Source organism: Gaeumannomyces tritici, assembly GCF_000145635.1.
Source record: "Gaeumannomyces tritici R3-111a-1 unplaced genomic scaffold supercont2.3, whole genome shotgun sequence".
Lineage (NCBI taxonomy): Eukaryota > Fungi > Ascomycota > Sordariomycetes > Magnaporthales > Magnaporthaceae > Gaeumannomyces > Gaeumannomyces tritici.
In genome coordinates, this window is record NW_008804547.1 from 1,048 (window position 1) to 25,838 (window position 24,791).

General features: G+C 60.2%; 14 protein-coding genes across 14 annotated transcripts; 8 read left to right on the forward strand and 6 right to left on the reverse strand.

Moving 5' to 3' along the window:
• Positions 1-495: 495 nt before the first annotated feature.
• On the reverse strand, positions 496-2,689 carry GGTG_05076 (hypothetical protein; the record flags this gene model as incomplete). Its single annotated transcript, XM_009222875.1, has 2 exons — positions 496-1,544; positions 1,626-2,689. The coding sequence occupies 2 exons, from the start codon at positions 2,687-2,689 to the stop codon at positions 884-886; spliced, it is 1,725 nt and encodes a 574-aa protein (XP_009221139.1). The 3' UTR covers positions 496-883.
• A 250-nt stretch (positions 2,690-2,939) lies between these two features.
• GGTG_05077 (hypothetical protein) lies at positions 2,940-4,593 on the forward strand (the record flags this gene model as incomplete). Its single annotated transcript, XM_009222876.1, has 3 exons — positions 2,940-3,241; positions 3,450-3,879; positions 4,324-4,593. 3 exons carry the CDS (start codon positions 2,940-2,942, stop codon positions 4,477-4,479), a joined length of 888 nt encoding a protein of 295 aa, XP_009221140.1. The 3' UTR covers positions 4,480-4,593.
• A 221-nt stretch (positions 4,594-4,814) lies between these two features.
• GGTG_05078 (hypothetical protein) lies at positions 4,815-5,398 on the reverse strand (the record flags this gene model as incomplete). Its single annotated transcript, XM_009222877.1, has 2 exons — positions 5,163-5,398; positions 4,815-4,992 (listed from the first exon to the last, which is right to left on the reverse strand). Exons 1-2 carry the CDS (start codon positions 5,342-5,344, stop codon positions 4,815-4,817), a joined length of 360 nt encoding a protein of 119 aa, XP_009221141.1. The 5' UTR covers positions 5,345-5,398.
• Positions 5,399-6,105: 707 nt separating this feature from the next.
• Positions 6,106-6,842, forward strand: GGTG_05079 (hypothetical protein; the record flags this gene model as incomplete). Its single annotated transcript, XM_009222878.1, has 2 exons — positions 6,106-6,625; positions 6,735-6,842. The coding sequence occupies 2 exons, from the start codon at positions 6,106-6,108 to the stop codon at positions 6,797-6,799; spliced, it is 585 nt and encodes a 194-aa protein (XP_009221142.1). The 3' UTR covers positions 6,800-6,842.
• Positions 6,843-7,190: 348 nt separating this feature from the next.
• On the forward strand, positions 7,191-8,922 carry GGTG_05080 (hypothetical protein; the record flags this gene model as incomplete). Its single annotated transcript, XM_009222879.1, has 4 exons — positions 7,191-7,904; positions 7,972-8,128; positions 8,185-8,349; positions 8,415-8,922. The coding sequence occupies exons 1-4, from the start codon at positions 7,292-7,294 to the stop codon at positions 8,920-8,922; spliced, it is 1,443 nt and encodes a 480-aa protein (XP_009221143.1). The 5' UTR covers positions 7,191-7,291.
• On the reverse strand, positions 8,838-11,475 carry GGTG_05081 (hypothetical protein). The gene is made up of 5 exons (XM_009222880.1): positions 11,346-11,475; positions 10,873-11,286; positions 10,330-10,815; positions 10,055-10,247; positions 8,838-9,994 (listed from the first exon to the last, which is right to left on the reverse strand). Coding segments are annotated over exons 1-5 (2,145 nt in total). The 5' UTR covers positions 11,347-11,475; the 3' UTR covers positions 8,838-8,943.
• GGTG_05082 (hypothetical protein) lies at positions 11,157-13,008 on the forward strand. Its single transcript, XM_009222881.1, has 3 exons — positions 11,157-12,012; positions 12,087-12,521; positions 12,582-13,008. The coding sequence occupies exons 1-3, from the start codon at positions 11,757-11,759 to the stop codon at positions 12,887-12,889; spliced, it is 999 nt and encodes a 332-aa protein (XP_009221145.1). The 5' UTR covers positions 11,157-11,756; the 3' UTR covers positions 12,890-13,008.
• Positions 13,009-13,080: 72 nt separating this feature from the next.
• Positions 13,081-14,059, reverse strand: GGTG_05083 (hypothetical protein; the record flags this gene model as incomplete). Its single annotated transcript, XM_009222882.1, has 3 exons — positions 13,081-13,740; positions 13,823-13,871; positions 13,923-14,059. 3 exons carry the CDS (start codon positions 14,057-14,059, stop codon positions 13,081-13,083), a joined length of 846 nt encoding a protein of 281 aa, XP_009221146.1.
• Positions 14,060-14,636: 577 nt separating this feature from the next.
• On the forward strand, positions 14,637-14,804 carry GGTG_05084 (hypothetical protein; the record flags this gene model as incomplete). The annotated part of the gene is made up of 1 exon (XM_009222883.1): positions 14,637-14,804. One exon carries the CDS (start codon positions 14,637-14,639, stop codon positions 14,802-14,804), a length of 168 nt encoding a protein of 55 aa, XP_009221147.1.
• Positions 14,805-14,992: 188 nt separating this feature from the next.
• GGTG_05085 (FAD dependent oxidoreductase) lies at positions 14,993-16,966 on the forward strand. The gene has a single exon (XM_009222884.1). It carries the CDS (start codon positions 15,141-15,143, stop codon positions 16,863-16,865), a length of 1,725 nt encoding a protein of 574 aa, XP_009221148.1. The 5' UTR covers positions 14,993-15,140; the 3' UTR covers positions 16,866-16,966.
• Positions 16,967-17,164: 198 nt separating this feature from the next.
• Positions 17,165-17,824, forward strand: GGTG_05086 (hypothetical protein; the record flags this gene model as incomplete). The annotated part of the gene is made up of 1 exon (XM_009222885.1): positions 17,165-17,824. The coding sequence occupies one exon, from the start codon at positions 17,165-17,167 to the stop codon at positions 17,822-17,824; it is 660 nt and encodes a 219-aa protein (XP_009221149.1).
• Positions 17,825-18,076: 252 nt separating this feature from the next.
• Positions 18,077-19,900, forward strand: GGTG_05087 (hypothetical protein; the record flags this gene model as incomplete). Its single annotated transcript, XM_009222886.1, has 1 exon — positions 18,077-19,900. The coding sequence occupies one exon, from the start codon at positions 18,077-18,079 to the stop codon at positions 19,724-19,726; it is 1,650 nt and encodes a 549-aa protein (XP_009221150.1). The 3' UTR covers positions 19,727-19,900.
• A 185-nt stretch (positions 19,901-20,085) lies between these two features.
• On the reverse strand, positions 20,086-22,545 carry GGTG_05088 (hypothetical protein; the record flags this gene model as incomplete). Its single annotated transcript, XM_009222887.1, has 1 exon — positions 20,086-22,545. The coding sequence occupies one exon, from the start codon at positions 22,543-22,545 to the stop codon at positions 20,086-20,088; it is 2,460 nt and encodes an 819-aa protein (XP_009221151.1).
• A 270-nt stretch (positions 22,546-22,815) lies between these two features.
• On the reverse strand, positions 22,816-24,717 carry GGTG_05089 (hypothetical protein; the record flags this gene model as incomplete). Its single annotated transcript, XM_009222888.1, has 1 exon — positions 22,816-24,717. The coding sequence occupies one exon, from the start codon at positions 24,715-24,717 to the stop codon at positions 22,816-22,818; it is 1,902 nt and encodes a 633-aa protein (XP_009221152.1).
• Positions 24,718-24,791: the final 74 nt, after the last annotated feature.

Sequence of the window (24,791 nt, forward strand, 5' to 3'; positions counted from 1 at the left end):
TTCCGTAATTTGAATTTCCGTAGCTTTAGCCACTTCCGTAGCGGTAAAAACTAGCGATAAAAATTTAAAAAAATAAGGTTTATAGTTTAAACCATTTCCGTAGCTTAAATTTCCGTAGCTTTAGCCATTTCCGTAGCGGTAAAAGCTAGCAATAAAAACCCCAAAAAAAAAGCGCTTCCAACAACGCAATAGCAATTAAACATGCAACCAAACCCCCGCAAATATATTTATATTAACATTTACCAATCGATGCATTCAATTTAAAAAAAAAAGCGCGAATTAAAACAAATAAATTACAATTTTTAAAATAAAATTTGGAATTAATTTCGTTAAATTGCATTATTTATTAATTGTAATTGTAATTTGTTGGGGTAAAAAGCAACAAAAACCCAAATGCGGAAAAGCAACCATTTTAATTAAAAAAAGCGAAAGCGACAAAAACCTTAAAATAGTAAAGCGCAGCATCCAAAAAAGGAAAAGCGAAAGCGATAAAAACCTGAATTAAGCTTAGCGTTTTTTCCGTATTGGAACGGCATTGGCTTTCAAAACCTAAACTTAAGCCGAAGAACATAAATGAATGGTGCCGTGCCTTTTTCGGATTGTCGTGGAGCATTACTCGGTGGGTGCCGTGTTTTCCGCCCCCCAGGCCGACTTTGAGCGGATGGAGGAAATTAACAAGGAAATTGGGCTTACTGTCATTTTGCAGGCGGGCTTCGGGTTTGGGGGGCAAGCGAGGAAGCTAAGGTTCCGGAAAGCAAGAACGCGATTTAACAATGGAAACTCGGTTGTAACTTTGCCACAATGGGGTGGGATACTAGGAAATAAAAACGAAAGCAAGAACAAAAGACAGGAACAAAAGAGAAAAAAAAAGACGGCATTTATTTCAACCACCAAAATCCATCCGCAAAACATGCCGCTGGTACCACGGCCAAAACTCCTCCATAGAATACCGGGCCAGCCGCCGGAGACACCATATAATGCGGTAAATTCCGTGAACGCTCGAAGTGTCGCCCATAGTGCAGTTGGTCCATAGCGTACTTTGTGATTGAATCGCCATCCCTTTGGAGCCGGTAGCGGGAGCGGCATCGCGGGTTAAAGCCGCAAACTTCCATTCGTGCCCCACGATGTAAACGGCTGGCAAAAAGTCCACCCCGTGCAGCGCCAGATACGGTGGTCGCGACGGCGGAGCAGCGAACAAGTCTGCCGGTCCTGTAGGCGCCGGCGGCAAGGGCGGGGCCAGCTCCTCGAGCATCCTCCACTGGGCCGCCTGCCAAATGCCCAGCTGGGCTATGGCTTCGTCCGGGGAGCCATCGGGGCGCTTGGTTTCGATGCTAACGGCTATAGGTCGCGAAATTAAGGGTTCGTAGCTAGTATGGCTAATGGAACGTTCCGGAAGGTAAAATTGGCGTTCGGTAATGGCGCGCAAGGCGGGAGTATCGACGCCGCGCTGGTGGGGCCAGTGCGGGTTGATAGTAATGCAATAGTCAACACGAGATGACGATGTGCTAAGGGGTTGGAACCGAGGCTGGATTTGCGCCGTGATGCTGCAAAAAAAGTAGTGGACCGAGATGTATTAGCTATCCATAACGGCCCCAGCGTGCGTGCTTGTATATGTGTTATCCTACCAAGGTGTAACTTCGAGCTGGCTGCCGTCCGGGACGGCCAGACGCATGAGAGGATAGTGAACAGCCATGTTCCAACCGGCCTCGTCCCAGCCGTCCTCCTCGCATTGTGCCGCCTTGGCTAACAACGATACAACGTCGGCCAAGCTAGGCGACTCTTGAGCCTCGAACGGCCGGCCTTGGTGCTCGGGCGGCGGGGCGGCGAAGAAGGCGGATTCGGGCATGGCGGCGATGTCGTTGAGGGGCGCTTCGGCTTGCATTATCTCTGTGTATCGAGACGAGGACACACAGCCAGCCCACGACTTTTTAAAGGCCGCATCAAGCTCGCCGAGGCGTGGCGGCAGGAGCATGGTTCTAACGCCTGTGGCGAAAGTCTTGATATTAACTCGGTCCGGCGCCACCTTCATGTCTCTCTTCCTTTTGCGACCTGTGGACGACGGTTGGCTGCCCGTAGTTTGTTTGTCAGACGAAGCCGACGACCCAGCGCGTGACGAGCGTGACGAGTGTGATGTGGACATGTGGCGGTCGAGCTGGCGGTGCCGTGGCCGATCGACGAGGGTAGCCCGCGGCGTGTCGTCGTTGGCAACGGCTCCATGGCTTGACAGGTCCGCGTCTGGGGGGGTTGTTGCCTCGCGGCGGGCGCTGTCCTGGCCGTGGTCCATCTGTCCCGACGCAGAGCGCGACAGTGGTGGCGTGCGGAAATCAGCGCGACAGGGGTCGCATCGCCTTCTCTTGGCAAGGCCGTCTGGCTGCGGCTGGGACAGGTCTTCGTCCTTGGCAGCTCTCGGTCGCTTACGGAGGTCGACTTGGGCGTCGACGTCGGCGCCGTCAGGGATCGCGTCGAGCCAGCGCAGAAAGTCGGTGCGGCGCATGGGCGTGGGTTGTGTGGGTTGTTTTATGTGTCGGCCTTCGTGACGGGCCTGTTGGCGACCGTTCTGCGGAGGGAGAGGCGAGGCGGTTCGTCGCTTGTTGGCGCCGGCGGCGTCGGGGGAATCTCGTCGTCGTTTCGTGCGGATAGGGTGCGAGTACGCTTGGATTCGGCATGAAGGGGTCGGCTGCGCTACCATAATAGCGGCGGGTGTTCTTGAAGGAGTGCCGTGCTTTAGCGCAGCTGACGGAGCTGCTGCCTCCAACGGATCCACCGGCCCACATCGCTGCGCTGCCTCAAGTTAGGCGCCCAGAAAAATGGCTATGGCAACCAAACAAAACACCAAGCCAACTTTTCCACCTCGGCGCGCTCACCACTAGCTAGGACGCACCTAGCCGCCGCTCCGAGCCAGCGCGCCTTCCGCACCGACACGACCCGAACAACCCAACATGCCCGACGACCCGCGCGATAACGAGCTCCTACAGCGGCTAGCTGCTCTCAAGAAGCGCACCGGCCGCCCAGACAACGACGGACCGAGCCCCCCAGGCCCGCCGCCCGACCTCCCAGGCCTGGTGCTGCCAGCCACCAAGCCCGCCACTTCCTCCCGCGGCAGCCACAACCCAGCAGCAGCAAACAACGACGACCGCGCCGCCCGCCGCCAGGAGCGTCGCCAGCAGGCCCGGCAGGACTTTAAAGCGCAGCTCTTGCGTGAGCAGCAGCCCCGATCTGGCTTTTCTTGCGGCACCATGCTGTTCGTCGCAGCTTTCGGTGTCGCTTTGGCCTTGTATTTCCATTTTTGTCCGTCAACGCCTCCTTGCTTCCTTGCGCACCTTGCCTTTCCCGCTGCCGACCGGTGCCTCCCTGCTGACCTTGGTGCGGGGTGTATTGAATGGTTTGCGCAGATTTAAATCATGAACAAGGACAAGTCTTGCCCCGGGGAATCTAAAATTACCGGCCAGTAACGAGAAGCCACGAAAACTACGACCGAACCAACTAAACTACGAAACACACGAACCATACATGATACGGTGGATGAGGGCTGGGACGGGGCTGACTGGCAGCTGTCAGGACCATCACGAGCAACGGGGTAGGCCGGGATGGATGAGCCTGGAGAACGCGGGAACCACAGCCACTCAGGGTCTGGACACTGCGTCGTCCTGTCTTCCTCCTGGCCACCATCTTGGACTTCGAGGGCTAGGACAGTTTAGGTCGGGGTCTGTCATGCTCGTACTGGTGGTTGAGGTCCCGTCGTGGGGGAGGGCTGGTCGGGCCGGACGCAGGAGTCGAGACTGTCGCCTGTCGTCAGGTCGGCCGAGAAGTGCCGCCGTCCCAGCTAGTGATGGCGGGCAGAAGCAGAGGCAGAAGGGGGTGCTAGACAGAACGGGAAGCGTGAGCTGCAAGTACAAGCTCGGCATTGTCTCAAGGCCAAACGCGTGGGCAGGCAGGGGTTTTGTCTCGAGGGCCAGTCAGCCAGCCTGCCTACTTTTCCTGTCCGTAGAGTGCAGCTTTCCCTCGTCCCCGCGTCGTGGCTAGTCGCCTGCTCAGTTGTTTGCTTGAGGTGCCTCGGAGGCCAGGGCTGTCCCTTTCTGGTGCGGGGTGCGGAGTCCGGCAGTGCCCGCCATGCAGCCACTTCCGCTGCGACCCACCAAGGCGCAGATGACGTCTCCAGGCTACCGCTTCAGCATCCTTGAGCGGGCCTTGAAGGAGTAGCGAATCATAGAATGGATTTATAAACCGTGCCGTGAGCGGCACAAAACCCGAAGCACTGCTGCCGAGCCTCATCTCCCCGTCACGCAGCACGTTACGCAGCATGTCGCCCAGCATGTCACGTAGGTTAAGACGGACACGAAGACGGTCCACGTGACCCAGACCGCCGTTAACTACTACCACAACAAGATCAAGGCGATGAAGCTGGAGATCCTCAAGGGCCAGGCGGTTCTCCGGCGACTCGAGGCACAGAGGAACAACTACAACTCGAGGGTACCGTAAAGATGCCGTAACGTACAGTGGCCAAAACCACTTGGAGCCCCCACATTGGCTCGTGATGCTTGTTGTCTCAAGCCTAGCCCCAAGCACATCCAGAGCGGCCTGGGCGCTGCCGATGCACGCCGTCGCTAGGTTGATTTCGTTTCGCGCAGCACCCCGTCCTCTGCCAGGGTGGGGCCGGCGCCCGCTTGGGCTGCTGCTGCCTGCCGAAGTGGCTCCAGCGCCGCGAAGTCGTGCCCGTCAAAATCGCCGTCTTGGATGCCAGAAAACCCAGCGTCGAGATATATATTTCCCTGGTCGAGCGGCGGGCCGACGGCAGGTGCGGATTGATCGGGCCCCTAGTCGGCATAGTCGTCGTCCGAGTCTCCGTCCGAGTCTCCGTCCGAGTCTTCGTCCAAGTCGACGTTCAAGTTGTGATCTTGCCCAGAAGCTCCTTGTCGAGGCTTTATGGACCTGTGTGTTGCTTCCGTGTGCTGTGCCTTATCATCTTCCGAGTCGTCCTTTTCGGCTCCAAGCCTTGCACTTGTAAACATGCCGGCAAATAACTAAGGATGTGCTTCGGTTAACATTTTAATAGCGTAATTTTTTTTTGCCAAAATTTTAGGGTCCTTTACTTTGGCAGCAACCACTCCGCAACATTTTTGATGCGCAGCTCGCTGGCATACTCGGCAAACTCTTTCCTTTACTGCGCCTTAGCCCGTTCGGCCGCCATATAACGTGCCTGTTTCCGCTGCTCCTCGATAAGGACCTCCCGAAGCTTCCAAAGCGTTTGCAGCCGCAATATTGTCTTAACGCCGCCTGTTAACCCCATCCTGCGCCTGGCCATTACGGTAGCGATCTCCTCGGGCGTTAGGCCTTGTTTTGTCATGCGTGTAATTTCGGCTTTGCGGCGGGCATGGGCGGGAGGGTTGTTGGCCTTAGCGCGGGTTGGTTTGCTTGCGGACAGCGTTTTAAAAGGAAGCGAAGGAGGTTAGCTTTGTTCCTGCCAGCAGGTCACGATGCCGCCCAATGCCAATGCCTACATAAACTCGGCCGTTTCCTTGCCCTGAAACGCTGGCCGCCCAGGGAGCGCGCCTCAAGGTCCACCCTCGCAACCGCTTCGGCGCCGCCGCACTCCGCTACCTCAAGCCGGAAGTGCAATAGCGGGCGTATGCATTTAATCCTAACTCCCCGGCGCTCGCAGCGTTTTAAATCCATTTCGATATACGCTTTACTTGTAATTAAACAAATTCTTTTCCTTCCCGAAAAAGCCATTTCCTATTCGAATTCCATTTTTTTCGTATTGCTTACCATGCCTGTCGCGTGGAATCGTTTGATCCGTTTCGTCGCTAGCAACGGCAGGACGCTAAAAAGCAAGCCCATCCTGCCCCACTCCAACTTCGACTTGGGCGATACCACCGAAGCTACGGGATTGCAAGCTTGGGTTATTACTGGCAATAACATATACGACGAAACTGGCAAAACCGTCGTTCCAGCAAAGTGGCAACAGTAAAAAAGCTGTTCGGACCGCTTGCCCAAGCAAATGTTCCCATTCTTCGCTGCGTCGGGCTTAACTATGCGAAGCACAGTGAAAAGTACGGATGGCATTCCTGGTAATGTCCCAGGATGCATCGCCGAAGCTAACAAGCAATGTTAAACTCGGTTCGGGAAGCGGGCCGAAACCCGCCGCCGTTCCCCTTCATCTTCTTCAAGCCCAACACCACCGTCCTGGACCACGGCGCCGATGTCATCATTCCCAAAATTGCGCAGGACCACCAGGCCGATTACGAGGGTAAGCTGTGTTTGGTTATGGGCCGCAACGCGAAGGACGTGTCGCCCGCCGAAGCACTGGACTACGTCGCCGCCTACACATGCGGAAATAACGTCTCGGCGCGGAAGCTCCAAAGGGACCCCAAGCTTGCCGGCGCCGTGCCCCAGTGGGGATTCTCCAAGGGCTTCGACACGTTCGCGCCGCTTGGGCCATGTCTTGTGCGAGCCGACCTGATCGGCGACCCGAAGGAGCTGCTCCTAAAGACGATTGTCGACGGGGAAACCAGGCAGCAGGAGCCGGTCCAGGATCTGCTGTTTGACTGCGCCTATCTTGTTTCCTACTTGTCCTCGGGCACGACGTTACAAGCAGGGTCCGTCATTATGACAGGCACGCTTGGAGGTAAGTGTGGCTGGAGCGGATGGACATGCTTCGATGGGACGAGCCCGCTTGTAACACGGAATTCCAGGAGTTGGTGGTTCCATGAAACTGCCTCGATACCTCGTCCCAGGAACAAGAATGGAAGTTAGCATTAACAAGATTGGCACATTGAGAAACGGTGTCAAGTTCGCGTGATGGAAGATCACGTCGCGAGATGGGCTTTGGTGGACATACAAATATAACATACCTTTTTTTTTGCTTCAAGAAGAATTGAACCCATGTTTTGCAAATTGCCCGAAAGCAGCAATATGACAGACATCAGCCAAGAGAGCTAGGGTACCGTTTACAGGTAGGGCTTTCCTTTTTTAGCAAGTCGGTGTGCTGTCCTTTGGGGTTACGTGATTTTACACTGGCTGGAATAGGAAGTATGGCTGCTAAAAGGAGCAAGGTATGCTCATGTATCCTTGCTGGAAATTACCTAATGGAGAACGCCGGTTCGCGAATGGATTCGGAGGACGGGTCGGGGAGTTAGGAACGGATATGGCCGAAAATGGTTAATCCCGGGCCGAGACCACCACGGAAACAGCTGGGCTACAAGTGATTTCGGGAGAATATCAAGGCGCAGTTTCCGCCAGACCCTGAAGTCGGGCGACACCGCTCACTCGTCAGTCGAATAACGTGCTAGCCATGGGGACGACAAGCCAAAACGGGAATGGCAATGGCTGCAAGCCGCACTTCACGTCGACCACGTATCCATCGCACTGCCTGCGCTTCCTCGACAAAGTCAATGGCGCGGCCACGACAGACAAAAGCCCGCCGCAGGCGCAGCTCAAGCTCGACATCGTGATCGTCGGCGCGGGCCTCGGCGGCCTCGCTACTGCCATCGCCCTGGCGCGGCGGGGCCATAAGGTCACAGTCCTGGAGCAGGCGCCCGCGTTCGGCGAGGTGGGCGCGGGGATCCAGATCCCGCCCAACTCGGGCAGGCTGCTGTACCGGTGGGGTGTGATGGAGGATCTCGGCCCCCTGGCGGTGCGGCCGGACGGCATCTCGTTCCGGCGGTGGGAGTCGGGTAAGGTGATTGGCTTCACCGACCTCTCGTCCGATTTCAGCTCCATGTACGGCACGCCGTACTATGTCGTCCACCGCGCGCACTTCCACGAGGCTCTGGCCAGTAGGGTCGCCGAGCTGGGTGTGCAGGTCCGGCTAAACTGCAAAGTTGTGCAGTACGACGAGCCGTCCGCGTCTGTAAACTTGCAGGACGGCACGACGCTGCGCGGGGATCTTGTCGTTGCCATCGACGGTAAGCACAAGGACAAACCACTTCTGCCGCAGCTCCCAGTACAGGCTTTTTTAACATCCCGCGCCAGGTGTCAAATCCACCGCAAGGGCTTTGCTCCCGGCCGGTGATAGCGCAATACCCAGGTCCACGGGCTTGTCCGCATACCGCACGACCGTCGATGTTGCCAAGATGAAAGAGGTTCCCGAGATGGCATGGATCCTTGAGGAGCCAGGCTTGAACATCTGGTAGGTTCCCGATGCAATGGCATCCGTTGCCGTCGTTTCATAACATCCTTCTGCAGGATCGGCGAGGACCGACACGTCATGACATACACCATCGCGGGGGGAAAGTCGTTTAATATGGTGCTATCGCATCCAGACAAACCAGGGCCGCCGTCCCCGCACCCACAAATTCAAGAGGAAACCCTGCGCGACATGCAGCGGGAGTACGAGGACTGGGATCCACAGTGAGTCCCTTGTCCTGACACCTAGCCCGAGGCAGTGCAATTGAGAGACTGACAGCGAGAACCAGGCTTGTCAAGGTCATCGGCCTTGCAGACCGCGCGCTCAGGTGGCCGCTCATGGTCAGCCCGCCGCTGCGCACCTGGGTCGGCCGGAACTCTCGCCTGGTTATACTGGGGGACGCTGCCCACGCTATGGTGCCGTACATGTCGCAGGGCGCCGCCATGGCAGTGGAGGACGGCGCGGCGCTGGCCGTAGCTATCAACGAGCTCAGGACGGCAAAGGACCTGGCTTTCGCGCTGCGCGTGTTCGAGAAGGAGCGGATCCGGCGCAGCAGCATGATGCAGGAGGCCAGCATGGTGAACGCCATGATCTGGCACTTTGAGGACGGGCCGCTCCAGGAGTCCAGGGACGCGGCCATGAGGGTGGAGGTGGAGAGGAAACCGTTTCTCAGCAGCCCCAACCAGTGGAGTGACCCGCAGACGCAGATGTGGGCGTACGGATACGATGCCGAAAAGGTTATGGAGGCACGCTGGGAGAAGGCCGTGAGAAAGCGGGACGGCGTGGCGTCTTTCTAATGGTTTACACTAATAAGGTATCTACCAAAACAAGTCTCTCGTGCCGTCATTGCTCAGAAAACTTAGCAGCTGGAAGTCGGCCGAGTCAATTCCGCCAGGGGTGAATTTCAGGCCAGCCAGTTGGGGATCCACGCTGGCGAATCCCTCTGCGGGCGGGTTCCCGACAGCGGCAGCGGCAGCGGCAGCACCAGCCGGCGACAGGGACGGCCCAGCCGCCGTGGCGGCGAGACCCTGGCGCAGGCAGCAGACAAGGCCGGACAGGAACTTGGTGCACTTTTCCACCAGCACCGGGTTGCCGCTGTCCAGGAGCGGCATGCATCCGATGGCTTGGTTGAGGACCTGGAGCTGGCGCTCCGCTTGGATGGACACCGGAGGGCAGGTCGGGTAGGTTTCGGGAGAATGACCAACTTGATCCGACAGAAGCACGGCGGCGACGGCGAGCGCGGCATTGAAGACGAAATAAAGCGAGAACCACCAAGCACCGAGCAGCCCGCTGGCAGAGCGCGTCGCAGTGTCGACGATGCCTATGATGGCCTCGGCCGACTGGAAACAAATTGTCTTGCTCCTGGCCCCAAACTGCCACAGCATATTAGTGTCATGGCGAGGGTCCGCCTTATTGGAGAGCGCAAGGACGCCGAGCAGCCGCTCGAGCATGGGTCTGTGGGCCAGGATACGCAGGTTGTGATAACGCAGCGTAAGGATGGCCCGTAGCTTCTTGGGCAGCTCCGGGCCGTCGCCTTGCAGCAGCTCCTCGACCTTGACAATCTTGAGTGGTGGTGTCAGCGAGGATTCCCACTCGAGCAGCTTCTGTTCAATTTGCACTGTCGACGAGGCTGCATTGGCCGTGCTGGCCGTGCTGGAAACCGCTGTCTCGCCCAGGTTGCACCCGTAAAGCGTGCCGATGACAGTTTGGGTTATTCGGTAGAGTGTTATTGTGGCGTTGAAAAAGAGTGTGCTGTTCTCCTCCGCGGACCACACGAAATGCTGCATGGGCCCATCATGTCGAGGAAGAGGGACGCGAACATATTTCTCGGGGATCGAGGGTGGACGACCGAGGGTCATGCTCAATGATCTGGAGTCACGTTAGCCTCATGCCACGCTCCGCTGTGCCTCCCTGTCCGAGCCAACTTACCGATCCAACATGACGCAGTGGTGCCAAGTTCGGAGTCTAATCTCCCTTTCCAACGGCTCGAACTTGTTCAATGCCTCCCCGGATTGGAGGCCAAGCTGGAAGGCAGCATTGACGGCGAGTCCGTGGATCGTCCATGTTTTGACAGAACGCTGAGAACCTTGAAGGAACTGCGTCATGAGAAGCATGACCTGGACTACGCGGGGATGGAAGGAGCCTGGTCAGTCCTCTGTGCGTTCAAACACGAAAAGCCGGCGAGCGGAAGCACTACGGCGTACTGATCTCGACGCTGGCGCCAGCTATCATCTGGTTTAAAGACAGTGATTTGGCACGAGTGAAAAAGGCTTCGGCTCGGGCAGCCCTGGTGGGCCCATCCACGTCGGCTTGGTTGCTGGTGGTGGCTGCCATGGCTAGCACCATGTACAGGAGGCTAAGCCAGGACTGCCTGACGCGGCGAAAATTGGACGCCCTAGCCGCCCTGTACGTCGCTCGGAAGGCGTCCTCGTGGATGAAGGGAAAGAGAAGGCCCGTGTCGGAAAAGTAGTGGCGGATCAACTGCACCATCTCGGCCTCTGGGGGTAGGTTGTGGGATTCGGATGCAGGCCGCTGGTTGGAAAACAACCACGCATCATTGGCCATCCGTAGCGCGGGTGACTGGGGTCTCGAAACGCTTAGAGGTGAAGCTGGAGTCGTTGGTTTGTCGCGCATAAACGAGCTTAGTGCTCGGCGGAGGGTGCGGGTGAAGGCTATGTTGGATGATGGACCTAGGACCGACGTTAGACACTTGGAGATACGGCACCAGCAGCCGACAATGCTCCTACCAAAATACGCCAAGTCCTGCTCGTCGGTGAACTCGATGGTGCCGACGCCGTCGGTCGCATCCAGCGAGAGAAAGGAGCCGGTCCCATCATCTCCAGCTGCCGAGCCCTGGACGTCAGACCACGACTCCGCATCGGGCCCACTGGCGTCAGTCTCGGGGGCCAGCGAGATGCCGGCAAACTGGCTGTTGAGTTTGTGGATGTCACGCTCCACTTTGGCAAGACGGGCCTCGACCCGATCAAGGTAGCTAGACGGACGGGAACTTGAGCATGCTTTCCAATCTCGTTGGCGCGCAACGCCGTGCACACTCACGACTTTGGGACCGTGGCGCTCGACACGAGGGCCGCGGCCTGGGCGTAGCTGCATTCGGTTCCTTGTGTGGTGCAGCTGGAGCATTTCGGCCTCAGGCCATCGCACTGCGGACGTGACCATCAGCACTGCACACTGCACGTGGACCGAAGAGCGCAGCACTTACTCTGGACTTGCGTGCCCTGCACAAGCCGCACGCCACGGGTACCCTCTGCCTCTTGCGCGGAAGCTGTCCTTCAAGGCAGGCCGCATCCGCCGAGCCGTGATCAAGCCCCGTCTGTTCCATGGTGCTTGTGGTGTGTGGCTAATGGGCGGAACTGCCGTCGGTGGGGAGACGACTGGAACCAGCGGTTTTAACTCCGCCGGCTGATCCGGGCGCGGCCCCAAACCCCACCGCTATCTCCCCGTGGCCAAGCACCATGCCGACGCCGTTGCCTAGTCCGGGGGCCCCCATGTCTATCAGTTGCCGAAGCTGGGCGTCAACGCTGCTCGACCCTTGCATATATGAAGACGGACCACCAAGCGATGGCCTTTCCAGCTGAGGTCTGCAGACATTCCCCACTTGGAAACGATCAAGATGACGTCCCCCGCAGTTGCCGAGTCAGCCACGGCCCAAGATGCAGTGGCACAGCTCCTGCGCGCGGCCGAGAGCAACCACACCAAGCCGCTCTGGTTGCAGATGAGCCGGCTCAACCCTCCGCTGCCCAACCCAAGGTGCACGCCATTCCTGTGGAAGTATGCCGACATTCGTCCCACGCTCATCGGAGCCGGCACCCTGGTGGGCGAGGCGCAGGCTGAGCGGAGGGTGCTGATGCTGGTGAACCCATCTCGAGGTAAGAGACAGACCTCCATGTCCACCATGTCAGGCACGCACGGGACGCAGGCCGCTTACGAGTCTCCAACCCAGATGCGCCCTTTACCACCGACACCATCTACGCGGGGCTCCAGCTGGTGATGCCAAACGAGACGGCCGCCGCGCACAGGCACACGGCCTTTGCCATGCGCTTCATCATCGAGGGCCAGGGCGGCTTCACTGCAGTGCACGGGCAGCGCATCAAGATGCAGCGCGGTGACGTCATCCTCACCCCGACCTGGAACTGGCACGACCACGGCAAGGACGGGTCCGGGCCCATGATCTGGCTTGACGGGCTCGACCTGCCCAACTTTGTGCACTTTCCCGTGCACTTTGTCGAGCACTACTCGGCCCCGCGCTACCCGGCCGAGGACGCCGACACGTCCCAGTCGCCGCTTGTGTTCCCATGGGTCCGCATGAAGGCGGCGCTGGACGCCAAGGGGGGCGATTATGTCACTCTGCCCTACCTCCACGCCGATGGCACCGAAGGTGCGTTCGTCCAGTCTCGCATTTGCTTGTTTCCAGTGGCTAATTTGGTGAGAATTTCAGTAAGCAAAATCCTCGGAGGTTCGGCCGCGATCCTGATGCCAGGAAAGAAGTCACTCAAGGTGCAGGAGACGGCGTCGTCTGTTTACCACGTCATCGAGGGCTCAGGGCACAGCCTCATTGGCAGCGAGAAATTTGCATGGCAGAAAGGTGACACCTTTTGCGTCCCAGCCTGGTACCCCTACGAGCATTTCGCCGATGAGGGACCGGAGCCGGTGTACTTGTACAGGTTTGACGACAAGCCCATGCTGAGGGCACTGGGATTTTACAGAAATGCGGAAATGGTTGTGGAAAGTCTTGTGTCCAAATAGTAAATAGCGCTCGACATTAAATTGAATGGCGGAATTGTTTCGGCAAAAAACCACCGCCCGACAACCATATTACATGCAGCCAATTCCAAACAGCTTTCCTAAATATAAGCAATCTTCATACATATGCTAAGAACGGGAAGCTAATTCCTCGACAACAACCTAGCTTAGTCCCTAGCCGGCTATGTAAACTACTACGACAGAGTGTCCCGTCCCACGCTCCTGTAATATCCAGTAGACCACCCTAGTCGAAGCGAGGCGGAGTCGCAAAAAAACAGCTTCTTCTCCAGCACGTCAGACAAACGGGAAACCCGGCCCCCCTTAGAAGCCCACAGCGGGATGACAAGGAGATAGACAGCGAACAGGATGCCCGACATGGCACCAAACTGTCTGACTGGACCAGCCATGGCCAGCCACTTCAGCGACGCGGACGAGACGCCGAACCCAACGCAGTTCTTGGCCACGTTAACAACGACGCCGATGTGGCCTGCCCGATTCGGCATACAATGGGCCGAGTAGGTGAGAAGGACGTTGGCCGACGCGGTAAGCCCAAAAGACAGCATGGCCCGGCCGACACAGACTTTGATCCACTTGTCCGGCCGCTGCCGGGCGAAACCCATGACGACGCAGCCGGCGGGGCTGACGAGGCCTCCAATGAGGACGGCGGGCAGGCGGGCCGAGGGGTCGTGCACGCCGTTGGCCTTCCTTGCCGACCGGTTGTTGAGCATGTCGGCAGGGGCGCCGCCGAGCGGCAGGCCGATGGCGAGATCGATGAGGGGCGCAACGTTGATAAGGCCAATGGAGCGCGGGCTCCACAGCAGCGGCGACTGGGCGTACAGGGCCGCCACGACTATCTAGCTGAGGACGGTCCAGTAGATGGTGACGCCAAACACCAGCGTGGTTGCAAGGACCTGGGTCGATTGTCTCGGACTTAACCTCCCTCGCCGCGATCACCTCGGTGCCGACCTCTCTAGACATGGCGGGTCTGCTGATGGACATTCAGGTGTGCGTCGTCTCGGGCAACATGAGGACGCACCCCACGAGGTTGAAAAACGAAGCGCCCGAGAGGATCCACAGGTGCGCCCTCCAGCTGTTCAAGCCCGACGCCGCGGCGCCCGAGATGATGGGCCCGAGGGACGAGCCGGCAGCCAGTGACCCGACATAAACCACCATGGCCCGTGCAAGCTGGTGCTCGGGAAATGCACCCTTGCCGTCCTGGTTTTAGCAGGGTCCCAGGGAGTTAGGAGCCCGGAGAGGAGGCAGAGATGGCGGAGATGGCGTCTCCTCGTCCGGGTCTGCCTCCCGCCACACGGCTCTCCCACACGGCTCCCCCGGCTCCGGACTTTCCACACAGACCGATTCGCCGAGCATCTGCTGTATTAAATCCCACCCTGCTGGGCGCCCAGGTGAGTGCTGGGCTACTTGGTTCCGGGCGGCTGGTCTCGCATCGCTAACACGGCCGACGCCATGATTGGATGCAAGACGAACCCTGGCGCGGCATATCAGGACCCCCGGTCGGGCTTCACTTGGCTGGCCAATCCCATGGAGGCCAGCTACAGCCCCTTCGCCCGTGCAGCGAAATGGGGGCCGGAATGCAACCATACTGTAGGCCAGGACGTGAGTGCTGAGTGGGCAAGGCTATGGGGGCCGCGGGCGCCGCGAGTGGGATACGTCCAGCTTGTGCTTGGTAGCTGGAGATTCGAACGCCCACGAGATGAACAGGGTGGTGGATCCGGCCCTCGCGGAAGATATGGCGGCCGAGCTGATGGAAATCTCGGCCTGGACCAGAGGCGGTGCGCCCCGGCCGGATGTGCTTCGGTGTGGCTCGCGCAGCCGCCTTACAAGACAGCTGGGTCTTGTCCGTAACCCCGGCACCCGGGTCCTCCACCTCGGACTACCAAGCCCAAACTACAGTTGAGAAGGAGCGATGGGTGGTCCAGTTCGATGGACATGGCTAGCGCCCTTGACCAACAATGTGCGACGTGAAAGTGGCGGACAAAGCACCCCGATGTGATTGGTCGCGCTGTCGCATTGCCAAATACTAACGTCATAATGCAACAATCCTTGCGGTAGTGCGACCGTTTTGGCGTCCATCCCATTATCAAGGCGTCATTGATGCTGTAGGCAGCGAGATATCAGACTACAGTGGTCGTTGTCGAGCCCTTGGGCCATAAATGGCTTTTGCTCGCCTGCCATTGGCATTACCCATCACGATCGAAGCTCTCAAGGACCTGGCGCACCAGCAGGAAGTAGCATGCTCCGCATCCTCGAACGCCAATCCGTCGCCCACAAGACTCTCCGAAGCCTCGCAACCATGGCTCAGCACAGTGGAGCGGGAGCCCAGGCCCAGGCCAAGCACCAGAAGCAGATGCAAGCCTTCCTGACGTCTGGCGCGACCGACGCCGTCTGGGTGCACAAGGATCCCTACAGTAAGCGTCCGCAGTTCGGCTCGCTCGACGCCGACACGCGAGCCGAGGTGTGCGTAGTGGGCTCCGGCATCACGGGCGCGTCCGTCGCGTACGAGCTAGTGGCGCGCGGCCATGAGGTCGTCATGCTCGAGGCTCGGGGCGTCCTCGGCGGCGAGACAGGCCGTACGAGCGGCCACCTGTCCAACGCGCTCGACGATGGCTATGTCGATGTCAGGAAGAAGCACGGGCAGGCCGGCGCCTCCGCTGCGGCCGAAAGCCACACCTGGGCCATTGCGCGCGTCGGCGAGGTGGCGGCCAAGCTGGGCATCGAGTGCGAGTACCGCAAGGTCCCGGGCTACGAGGTGTCGCAATATCGCCGCTCCGACGAGAAGAACCACACCAAGGACGTCGAGTCACTGCGCCGGGAGGCAGATTTGGCCAAAGAGCTCGGCATTGATGCCAAGTATAACGACGACCTGGCCGTCAAGGGCTGGAATGGCAGTGTGGATCAGCGTGGCGGCATCATCTTTGGCGGGCAGGGCGCGTTCCACCCTACCATCTACGTCGGTGGGCTCCTGGGATGGCTCAAGGAGCAGCCCAACTTCCGCTGCTTCACTGACACGCGGGTCATGAGCATCACCGAGGGCAGCAGCCAGAGCGCCACGGGCACCGACGAGGTCGTCAAGGTCGAGACGGCAAGCGGCCGCGTTGTCCAGTGCGCACACGCCGTGCAGGCGACTTGCATCCCGCTGCACAAGCTCGGCCTCGTTGTCGAGAACACCTTTTACAGGACGTACGCCATCGCGATGCGAGTTCCTCGCGGCTCGGTCGAGGACTGCTTCATCTACGATACGGCCGAGGCGTACAAGTACATCCGCCTCACGGCGTGTGACGACGCCGACGACTACATGATAGTCGGCGGTTGCGACCATGAAGTCGGCCAGGAGGATCCTGGAGGCCGGTTCGATGAGCTGGAGACGTGGACACGCGAGCGCTTCCTGTGTGCCGGAGCCGTTGACTACCGCTGGAGCGGCCACATCGTCGAGCCAGTCGACTACATGGCCTTTATCGGCAGGGACCAGGGCCGCCAGAGGACGTACGTGGGCATGACGGGGGACTCGGGCAATGGGCTCACGCACGGTGTCCTGGCCGGCCGTCTGATCGCCGATCTCGTCGAGGGCAAGGAGAACCCGTGGGAGTCGCTGTACTCGCCCAGCCGCGTGGCTTCGATTGTCAAGTCGGCCGGCGAGGCTATCAGGGACAATCTACACGACAACATGCAGTACAAGCGGCTGCTTCAGTCGGACATTACCGACATCGAGGACCTGGCCGCGGGCTCGGGCGGTGTTATGACGGAGGGCATGGGCACCAAGGTTGCCGTCTACAAGGGCGAAGACGGCTCAGTCAAGCGCATGAGTGCTCTTTGCCCGCACCTGGCTGGCGTGGTTTGCTGGAACCCGGCCGAGAAGTCGTGGGATTGTCCGGTCCATGGAAGCCGCTTCGATGCTTCGGGAACGTGCCTGAACGGCCCGGCCAAGGGTAACCTGAAGCTGATGGACTCGAAGGCTTGATCTGACTCGTACATTAAAGGATAAAGCGATATCCCCAATCGGACAAATAAATGCTACAATGTTTTTGGCAATGAGCCGTAACTTGTCTTTTTTTTTTTCCTGCGGATCTATGGGGAAGAAATTGGCGATGGTCCACTGCCAAGTGGGTCTTTCTAGGCTCCAGCGTCACGATTCAGCGCTAGCGTCGCCTTGAAATTCCGCCATGGAAACCGCACGGTTGAGCACGACCAACCTCGACTTTTCCGTCTACGTTCTTCCCTGTCGACCGTCCTTCACATCCTCACAACAGATCACCCAGCATGGCACAAAGCACGCAGCCAGCCGGAGCAGCCCTCCCCGCCGGCCTCATGGCCGACGTCACGGCCTACGTCGAGGAGTACATGTCGCACTACGACGGGTCCCACGACTTTAACCACATCAAGCGCGTTGTGGCCCTCTCGCGCAGCATCCTGGCTGAGGAGCGCGAGCTGGCAGCCTCGCGCGGCGTCGTTTACGACGAAACCCTTATCGAGCTTGGGGCTCTGCTCCACGATGTCGGCGACAAGAAGTACATCCAACCCGGCCAGGACCACACGACACTAGTGCGCGACGTGCTTCTCCAAAAGGGCGCCGACCCGACCCTCGCCGCTCGCGTCCAGGACCTGGTCCTCCATGTGTCCTTCTCCAGCGAGAAAAAGGACCCGGCAAAAGTGGTGGCCAAGGTGGCGGAGCTGCCCGAACTGGCAGTGGTGCAGGACGCCGACCGCCTCGACGCCATCGGGGCGGTCGGCGTCGGCCGCTGCTTCGCATTTACCGGCGTTAGGGGCGGCACCCTGGACAATGCCATCGAGCACTTTGTCGAAAAGCTGGAACTGCTCGGGGGCATGATGAAGACGGAGGCGGGGAGGCGGATGGCGCGGAGACGGACGGAGCGTCTGGTCGAGTTCAGGGGTTGGTGGGCGGAGGAGACCCTGGCCTAAGAGTCACCGGCGAGGCCTGCAGACGGGGGCGTGGCATTGCGGGGTCGGTTCTGGGCAAACAGCATCCCATTTCGGCGCTACGAGATGGGGTCCGAGGTCTCCACCGCTTTTGACGAAATAAAGAAGGATGCAAGTCTGACAACCCGTTTCCGTGTCCGTCTCTTTTTCTGGTGGGAGTTCCCGGCCGGCCGCAACAACGGCTGCTGTACCACAGCCATAACCCCAAAACAACACCGGCGACGTCCGATCACTATGGCGGCAGACAAAAAAGAAACGACCGGCGGCGTCACGGTCCCGCCGGACGGCCTGACGAGCCAGGACACCACCACGACCACGACCACGACCACGACTACGCTGCCCACCATGCGCGTCATCGGCATCCTCATCTCGCTCATGCTCGCCGTCTTCCTCTTCGCCCTCGACCTAACCATCCTGGCCAACGCCGTGCCGGCCATCACATCCACCTTCCACAGCCTGGCCCACGTTCCGTGGTACGGCAGCGCTTTCTTCCTCACATCAGCGCCGGCCCAGTGCGCCTACGGCAAGGTCTACTCGCACTTTGACCACAAGCGCTCGTTCCTGGTCGCCGTCGCCGTCTTCGAGGCCGGCAACCTCGTCTCGGGCCTGGCCGTCAACAGCCCCATGCTGATCGCGGGCCGCGCCCTTAGCGGCGTGGGCGGCGCCGGCATCATCACGGGCGCCTTCACCATTATCGCCAGCATCGCCCCGCCCAACAAGACGCCGCTGTACATGGGCATCCTCGGCGGCACCTTTGCCATCGCCAGCGTCGTCGGCCCGCTACTGGGCGGCGTTTTTACGTCCCGCGTCTCTTGGCGCTGGTGCTTTCTTATTAACCTACCTATCGGCGCCATCGCCGTCGCCCTCTTCGTGTTTCTCTTCCGCACTCGCTACTCGGCGTCCGCCATCCAAACGCCCCTCAACACCCTACCGCTACGCGAAAAACTCCTCCGCCTCGACCCGGCTGGCATCATGCTCGTCGTGTTGGGCCTGGGCTGCTTCACGCTCGCCATGCAGCTGGGTAGCGAGGCGGGTGATTGGCACCAGCCGGGCGTCATCGGCAGCTTCGCCGCGTCCGCCGCCGTCCTCCTCTCCTTCACGGCGCTCGAGTGGCGGCTCGGCGACCGCGCCATGGTGCAGTACCGCCTACTGCGCCACGGCCTAATCGCCGGCAACGCCACCGTCATATTCTTCATCGCCACCGCCTACTTTCCACTCACGTACTCGATGCCCATCTACATGCAGGCCGTGCTGGGCGCGTCAGCGTTCGACAGCGGCATCTGGACCATCCCCTTCATCCTGGGCATGTCCATCGTCGTCATCGGCGTCAACATGACCATCCCGCGCTTGCCGTGGGTGCTGTGGCTGGTCGCCGGCCCCGTCGTCATCACCGCCGGCGCCGCGTGCCTGTACACCATGGACCTCGAGACGCCGCTCGCCCGCCTGCTGGGCTTCCAGCTGCTGACGGGCGCGGGCATCGGCATGGTCCTGCAGGTGCCCATGGTGGCCAACCAGGCGCTGCTGGCGGGCACCGACGACGTGCCCGCCGTCATCGGCATGACCCTCTTCTCCGAGACGGTCGGCACCGTGCTCTTCATGCCCGCGGTGCAGGCGTCTCTCGTCGACGCCCTCGTCGCCCGCGTTGCCGCGTCGCCCGCGCTGGCGGCTGCTGGTGTCACGCCGCGCCGCGTGCTCGAGGTTGGCGCCGAGAGCATCCGGGAAAAGATTCCGGAGAGCCTGGTGCCCGAGGTGCTGGCTTGCTACATGGCTGGTGTCCGCGTCGCGTTCCTGATTGAGCTGGTGTGCGCCGCTACGTGTTTGTTTGCCGCCGTGATGGTTCTCGGCATGTACCTGACGCAGAGACACCGCAAACAAAATGCATGAGTTTGTTCGCAGGACGGGGGAGGGATCTTAATTCTGTATTCAACAAGGTAAGGAATGACAGTCAACCAGGTCATTCGGGCTTGTATAAAAGAACTACAGCAATAGAATTTATCTATTAAAGTGAACTGCGACTTGTCCTCGCACCGTCCACGCCTCAAATATTTTGCGTTTGTACCCACGATGTACGCTATACTCGCAAGAATTTTCAAAGTCAACGACGCTAACGAAGGAATAGAAACAGGAATAAAAACAAGAAAGGTTACGGCACCAACGCTGGCACGAAACAGTCATAAAAGAGCAGTCACCAATAAACATAAGACACGCCAGCTCGACAATCAGCGCCCTCAGCATTACTAATGTCAGCCCTTGAGCACAAACATCCCCCCGTTCCACCCATACGCCCGCTCCAGCCTCCGCCCGTAGAGGCGCGCCTGCCTGAAGCGAATCTTTGGGTTCGGGTGCGGCTCATGAAGCTGGATGGCCCGCTCCGCCTCCAACTGCGTCGGCCGGAACTGCCACACGGACCCGCCCAGCTTTTGGGCCTGGAACCCGACCGAGACCATGGCGTGCAGGAAGTCGGTCCATAGAACCTCGCCCGGGGTCGAGGACGCGTCGGGCGTGAAGAAGAGCGTGCGAAACACCTTGAGCGCCCGCGCGTTGACCGCAAAGGTGGGCTGCGGTTCAGCTTGTTCCTGCGTTTGTTCCTCCCGCTGATCTGCCCCCGCGGAGGACATGTTCGCGGTCCCCTTGGTCTTCGTCTTGGTCTTGGGGGTAGCAGAAACGGACGTGTCCTGTTTGCTCGAAAGGCCAAAGTACAGCGTGGACAGCGGCTTGTACAGCTCCTCCAAGTCGTCGGCGGCAACACCGCCGTCTTTATTCTTCTTGCGACCAGCTGCAGCCGCCGGCTCCACCCACGCGGGAGTGCGTTGGAGTGTGCGCGACTGCGAGAGCAACAACGCCTTGAGAGCCGTCCCCTCGAGGTTGCCAGCCCTTTTATGCATGGCACGGTCCATGGCCTCCCAAAAGGCGTCCAGACGCTCCTCGGCCCGGCGCATCGCCTCGACGTTGCCCTTGGTGCGCCGCTTGTCGACGGGGTAGGTAAACTTGCCCGGCTCGATCCTGCCGAGCGCCACAACCCCTTTCCGGATGAGCTGCTCCTGATCGATCGAGTTGATGATGGCAGCCCACGACGCGGTGTGCTCTGCAAACTCCTTTTGGATGGCTTTCTCGCGGTCCACCATGGCGTTCTCAAAAGTGCTGGCCCAGGGCTGGTACATTTCGAGCTGGCGAAGGCACTGCGATACGATGGACAGGTCGTGTATGACACGGCGGACGTGGTTGGAAACGAGCCGGTCAGCTTCAGACTGGGCTTGCATCAGCCGCTCGAGTTCGTCCACGGCCGACGTTAGCCGGCACAAGGAGAGCTGTGTACCGCCTTCCCAGATGGTAGTCAGGAGCCACATCAGCTGCCCTTCCACGGCGGTGCGTCTAACACCTGGTTTCGATATGATTTTGACATTGGTAAGGTTTTCGGCGGGCAGGCGTGCGAATAAGCGCCGGAGTGGCGGCGAGGCCACCACCTTGACCTTGAGCTGCCCCATAGGGCCTTTGGCCACCTGGTTGAGGTAGTGTTGGAAGGTGAGCAGCGCGTCGAGGAAGTCCTTGGGCAGGGGCTCCCTCGGGGAAATCCTAGCGGCGTGCTCGGCATGAAGCACCTTGAGCGCGCGCGCCTGCCGCAGGAGCTCCGTGTACGTCTCCAGCACAAGATGGCTTTCAAGCACGGCGTTTCCAATAACGCGGCCCCAGAAGATGTCGTCCTGGCCCGGCCGCACGACAGGATGCGAGGCGCCGCCCGTGTCTCTGACCATCTCCTGCCTGTGCTCCAGAATCTCGGTGACATACTCGGCAAAGTAGCCCGGGTCCTCGCGAAGTGCCCATATATCGTCCTCGGCGGCCGAGACGCGAGCGGCCAGCAGGGCGCACATGCGGTCCATGTCGAGATTGGCAGGCACGCGGTAAGGGCCCTCGGCGGCCATGACGGCCAGATTGTCAAAGCCATTAAGCTCCAACTCCGTTTGGATGCTCGGCTCTGGCTCGATCGGTCCTGTGGTGAGTGATGCTGTGGGAACATCGTGCAGCATGGTCTTGCAGAAGGCGACTAGGAAGCTGAGGAGGCGTTCCTGAGCTTCCAGGATGAGCAGACCTTCGCCGGGTAGGAATTGCGTGTGCGTGTTCATCCAGTCAAAGGCGTCTTCGTGATCGTCCCAGCTCAAGAGCTGCCCATACTTGAAGCCCGAGTCGTCGGTGGCGACACCGTTGAGGACCATGACGTACTCGTTGAGGAAAATCGGCGTCAAATTCATGGTCACCATTCCAATGTGCATTGCGTCGCCGTCTGCCGCGGCAAAGTTGGATGGGTGATGCCGACCCCGCGAGTTGAGGAGGAGCGACAGGTTCCTGGGCTTGCACAAGTCCTCCTGGTTGACCTGGGGCCACATGTAGGGCCCTGGATCAGACAACCTCTTCCGAAAAGCATCAAAGTCTGGCCGGTGGGTGGCCGGCATGCCGGGCCACAAGTCCAGTAGCACCTTGAGGCGTGTATTTTCCGTGCGCTTGGCCCAGCGCTTTTGGATGCTGGCCTCGTGGCGGTCGAGTATGGCGCCGAGAGTTGTGTAGTGGGCCAGGGTCCTTTGCGCCAGACTTTCGGCCTCGCGCTGAACCTGGGCAGGGGGCTTGGCGGGAACGTCCATGCCTGTCAGCTGCCTCATGGTATTGGGGTCACTCCAGTCGACTTCATTTTCGTCCGAATCCGGGCCCATAGCTGCCAATGTGGAACTGGTGATTTCTCCAAGACTTTATAAACACGTTGCTGCTATGCCCCGACGTTGTTGCTTGTGCTGATGTGCCCGATGGAGATGGATTCAGACCCAAAAGGCACCCCGCCATTTTGTAGGCTCCTTCCCCGCACACGTGCCTCGCAGTCAAGCTTCTATCGTGCTGAGTCAACCTGATGTGAGCATGTTCATAGGTGCGTGGCAGAAGCTCTTGGGAAGGAGCAGTAAACCGGAGATTATTACGTTCAAAGGGTATCAAGCAGTAGCCCCCGCCTCGACACACAGCCCCAAGCCCTGCAGCAGGTCAGCGGCAGTGACATCGATCGCCGCCGGCCTCTTGTCCTCGATGCCAAACCCGACAAACAACACATCATCCAGGTACCCGTGGTACCTCTGCTTGGCCCCGCGCCAGCCGATGCTGGTGATATAAAACATTTCGCTCCGCACGTGCCCGCCCTCCTCCATCTCCTCGGCCGGCAGCGCGGCCGGCGACATCATGCGGCGCCTGCCCTTGATCCACAGCGGCTTTGCCGAGATGCCGTGCAGCGCGAACGGCGGCGCCTGCCGGAACAGCACCACGTACGGCTCGTACGAGTAGCGCAGGCCGCCGGCGTGGCTGCGCTTGCGGTGCACGATGCTCATGACGAACGTGTTGGCCTCGGACGCAGCGCACGACTGGTCCGCGCGCCTGCAGAGCGTGATGGTGAGCGAGTTGGTCGCCTGGTGGACCTCGTCGTCCTCGACGATGGACTCCGAGTCCCCCGTCGGCAGAGACGCGCCGCGCCGCGACCTGAGGTCCGGGAAGAAGCGCTTGAAGCAGGCGGCGTCGGCGTCGGCCGTCGCGGGCCCAAGGTCGGGCCCCGCGGTGCCGTCGCGGGCGAGGGCGGCAAAGACGCGCCGCGGGTGCATGTCGTGGTGCACGTAGCGCTCGCCGTGGCGGTCCCAGAAGACGAACCAGTTCTTCTCTACGATCTCGTACTGATTTTGAGTAGCGGGGGATGACAGGGACGGTGGGGGGGCCTTGGGTCGGTGCATCTCGGTCGCGAGCGCGAACTGGTGCTTCTCGGCCGCGGCCACGATCCCAGGGGCCGAGAGCGCCTTGGCGGACCTGGCGGCATCGCCCACGGCACCGCGGGTGCCGCCGCCGACGGCAAACGACGGGTGGTCGCCGGCCTCGAGCGCGGCGTTGAGGGCATCCGCATCCACAGGCGCGTCGTCCCAGCGGGCGGGCACGCGCAGGTCCTGGATCCACTGGCCGAAGCAGGTGAGGCCCGAGTTGGACCCGAAGACCACGAGCGGGGCGCCGTCGGGCCCGTAAAAGACACGCGCGTCGTGTGGGCCACGGTTCATGCTCAGCGGGCCGTACTTCACCGACGCCTCGCACGCGCCCTCGGTCGTGGCCGTGTGCGCGATGGCCAGGTCGACGGGGAAGGTGACGCATGCCAGCACGCCGCCACGCTGGAAGGCCGCATTGCACGTGATCTCGGCAAAGGGCGAGCCGACGCCGTCTCGCTGCGGGTGCTCCTGCGCCACGATGATGTACGTGTCGGCCAGCAGCGGGTGCGCCATCACGTTGGGGTTGATGGCGGTGCGGTCGCCGAACTGAATCGGGAAGTAGCTGCCACCACGGCCGGACTGGCTAGTCACGGCCGCCCCTGTCTTGCCCTGGGCATCCAACGCGACAGTGCCGGCAGAGGATAGGACGATATGGGTGTGCGGCGCCGAGTCGGACGCGTCCTGAAACGGGTCATCGAAGGGCGCGAAGCCCTCGACGCCCGACTGGACGGGAGCAGTCTCGCCGAGCTTAAACTGCGCGGCCGGAGAGCCCGGTGGAGGCTTGGGTGGCGGGAGCGCTTTCTCCTTGGGAACGGCGGCAGCCAAGGCATCCTTGGCCGCTGGTATCCCTATGCCGCTACCACTGCCGCTGCCGGCATTATCTTTGAGAATGGCAACGGCGTCGCCGCCAAGTGGGCGCTGCTGTTGGTCACGCTGCCGACTCCATCGCGGCGGCAACGCTGCACCGCGGGCGCGAGGCGAGTAGTTGGCCCAGGTCGGGCGGGGCTGGGTGTGCTTCTTGATCAGGCGGACGGTGAGGAAGACGGCGGTGATGAGGGGAACGAAAAGCACAAGGAAGCGCTTGACCTCCCGGATCAGCATGGTGGTCGGCGGACGTGGCGGGACCCGGGCATCTCTCTGTCGATGGCGCTGCGGGGAAGAACAGGGGATACTAC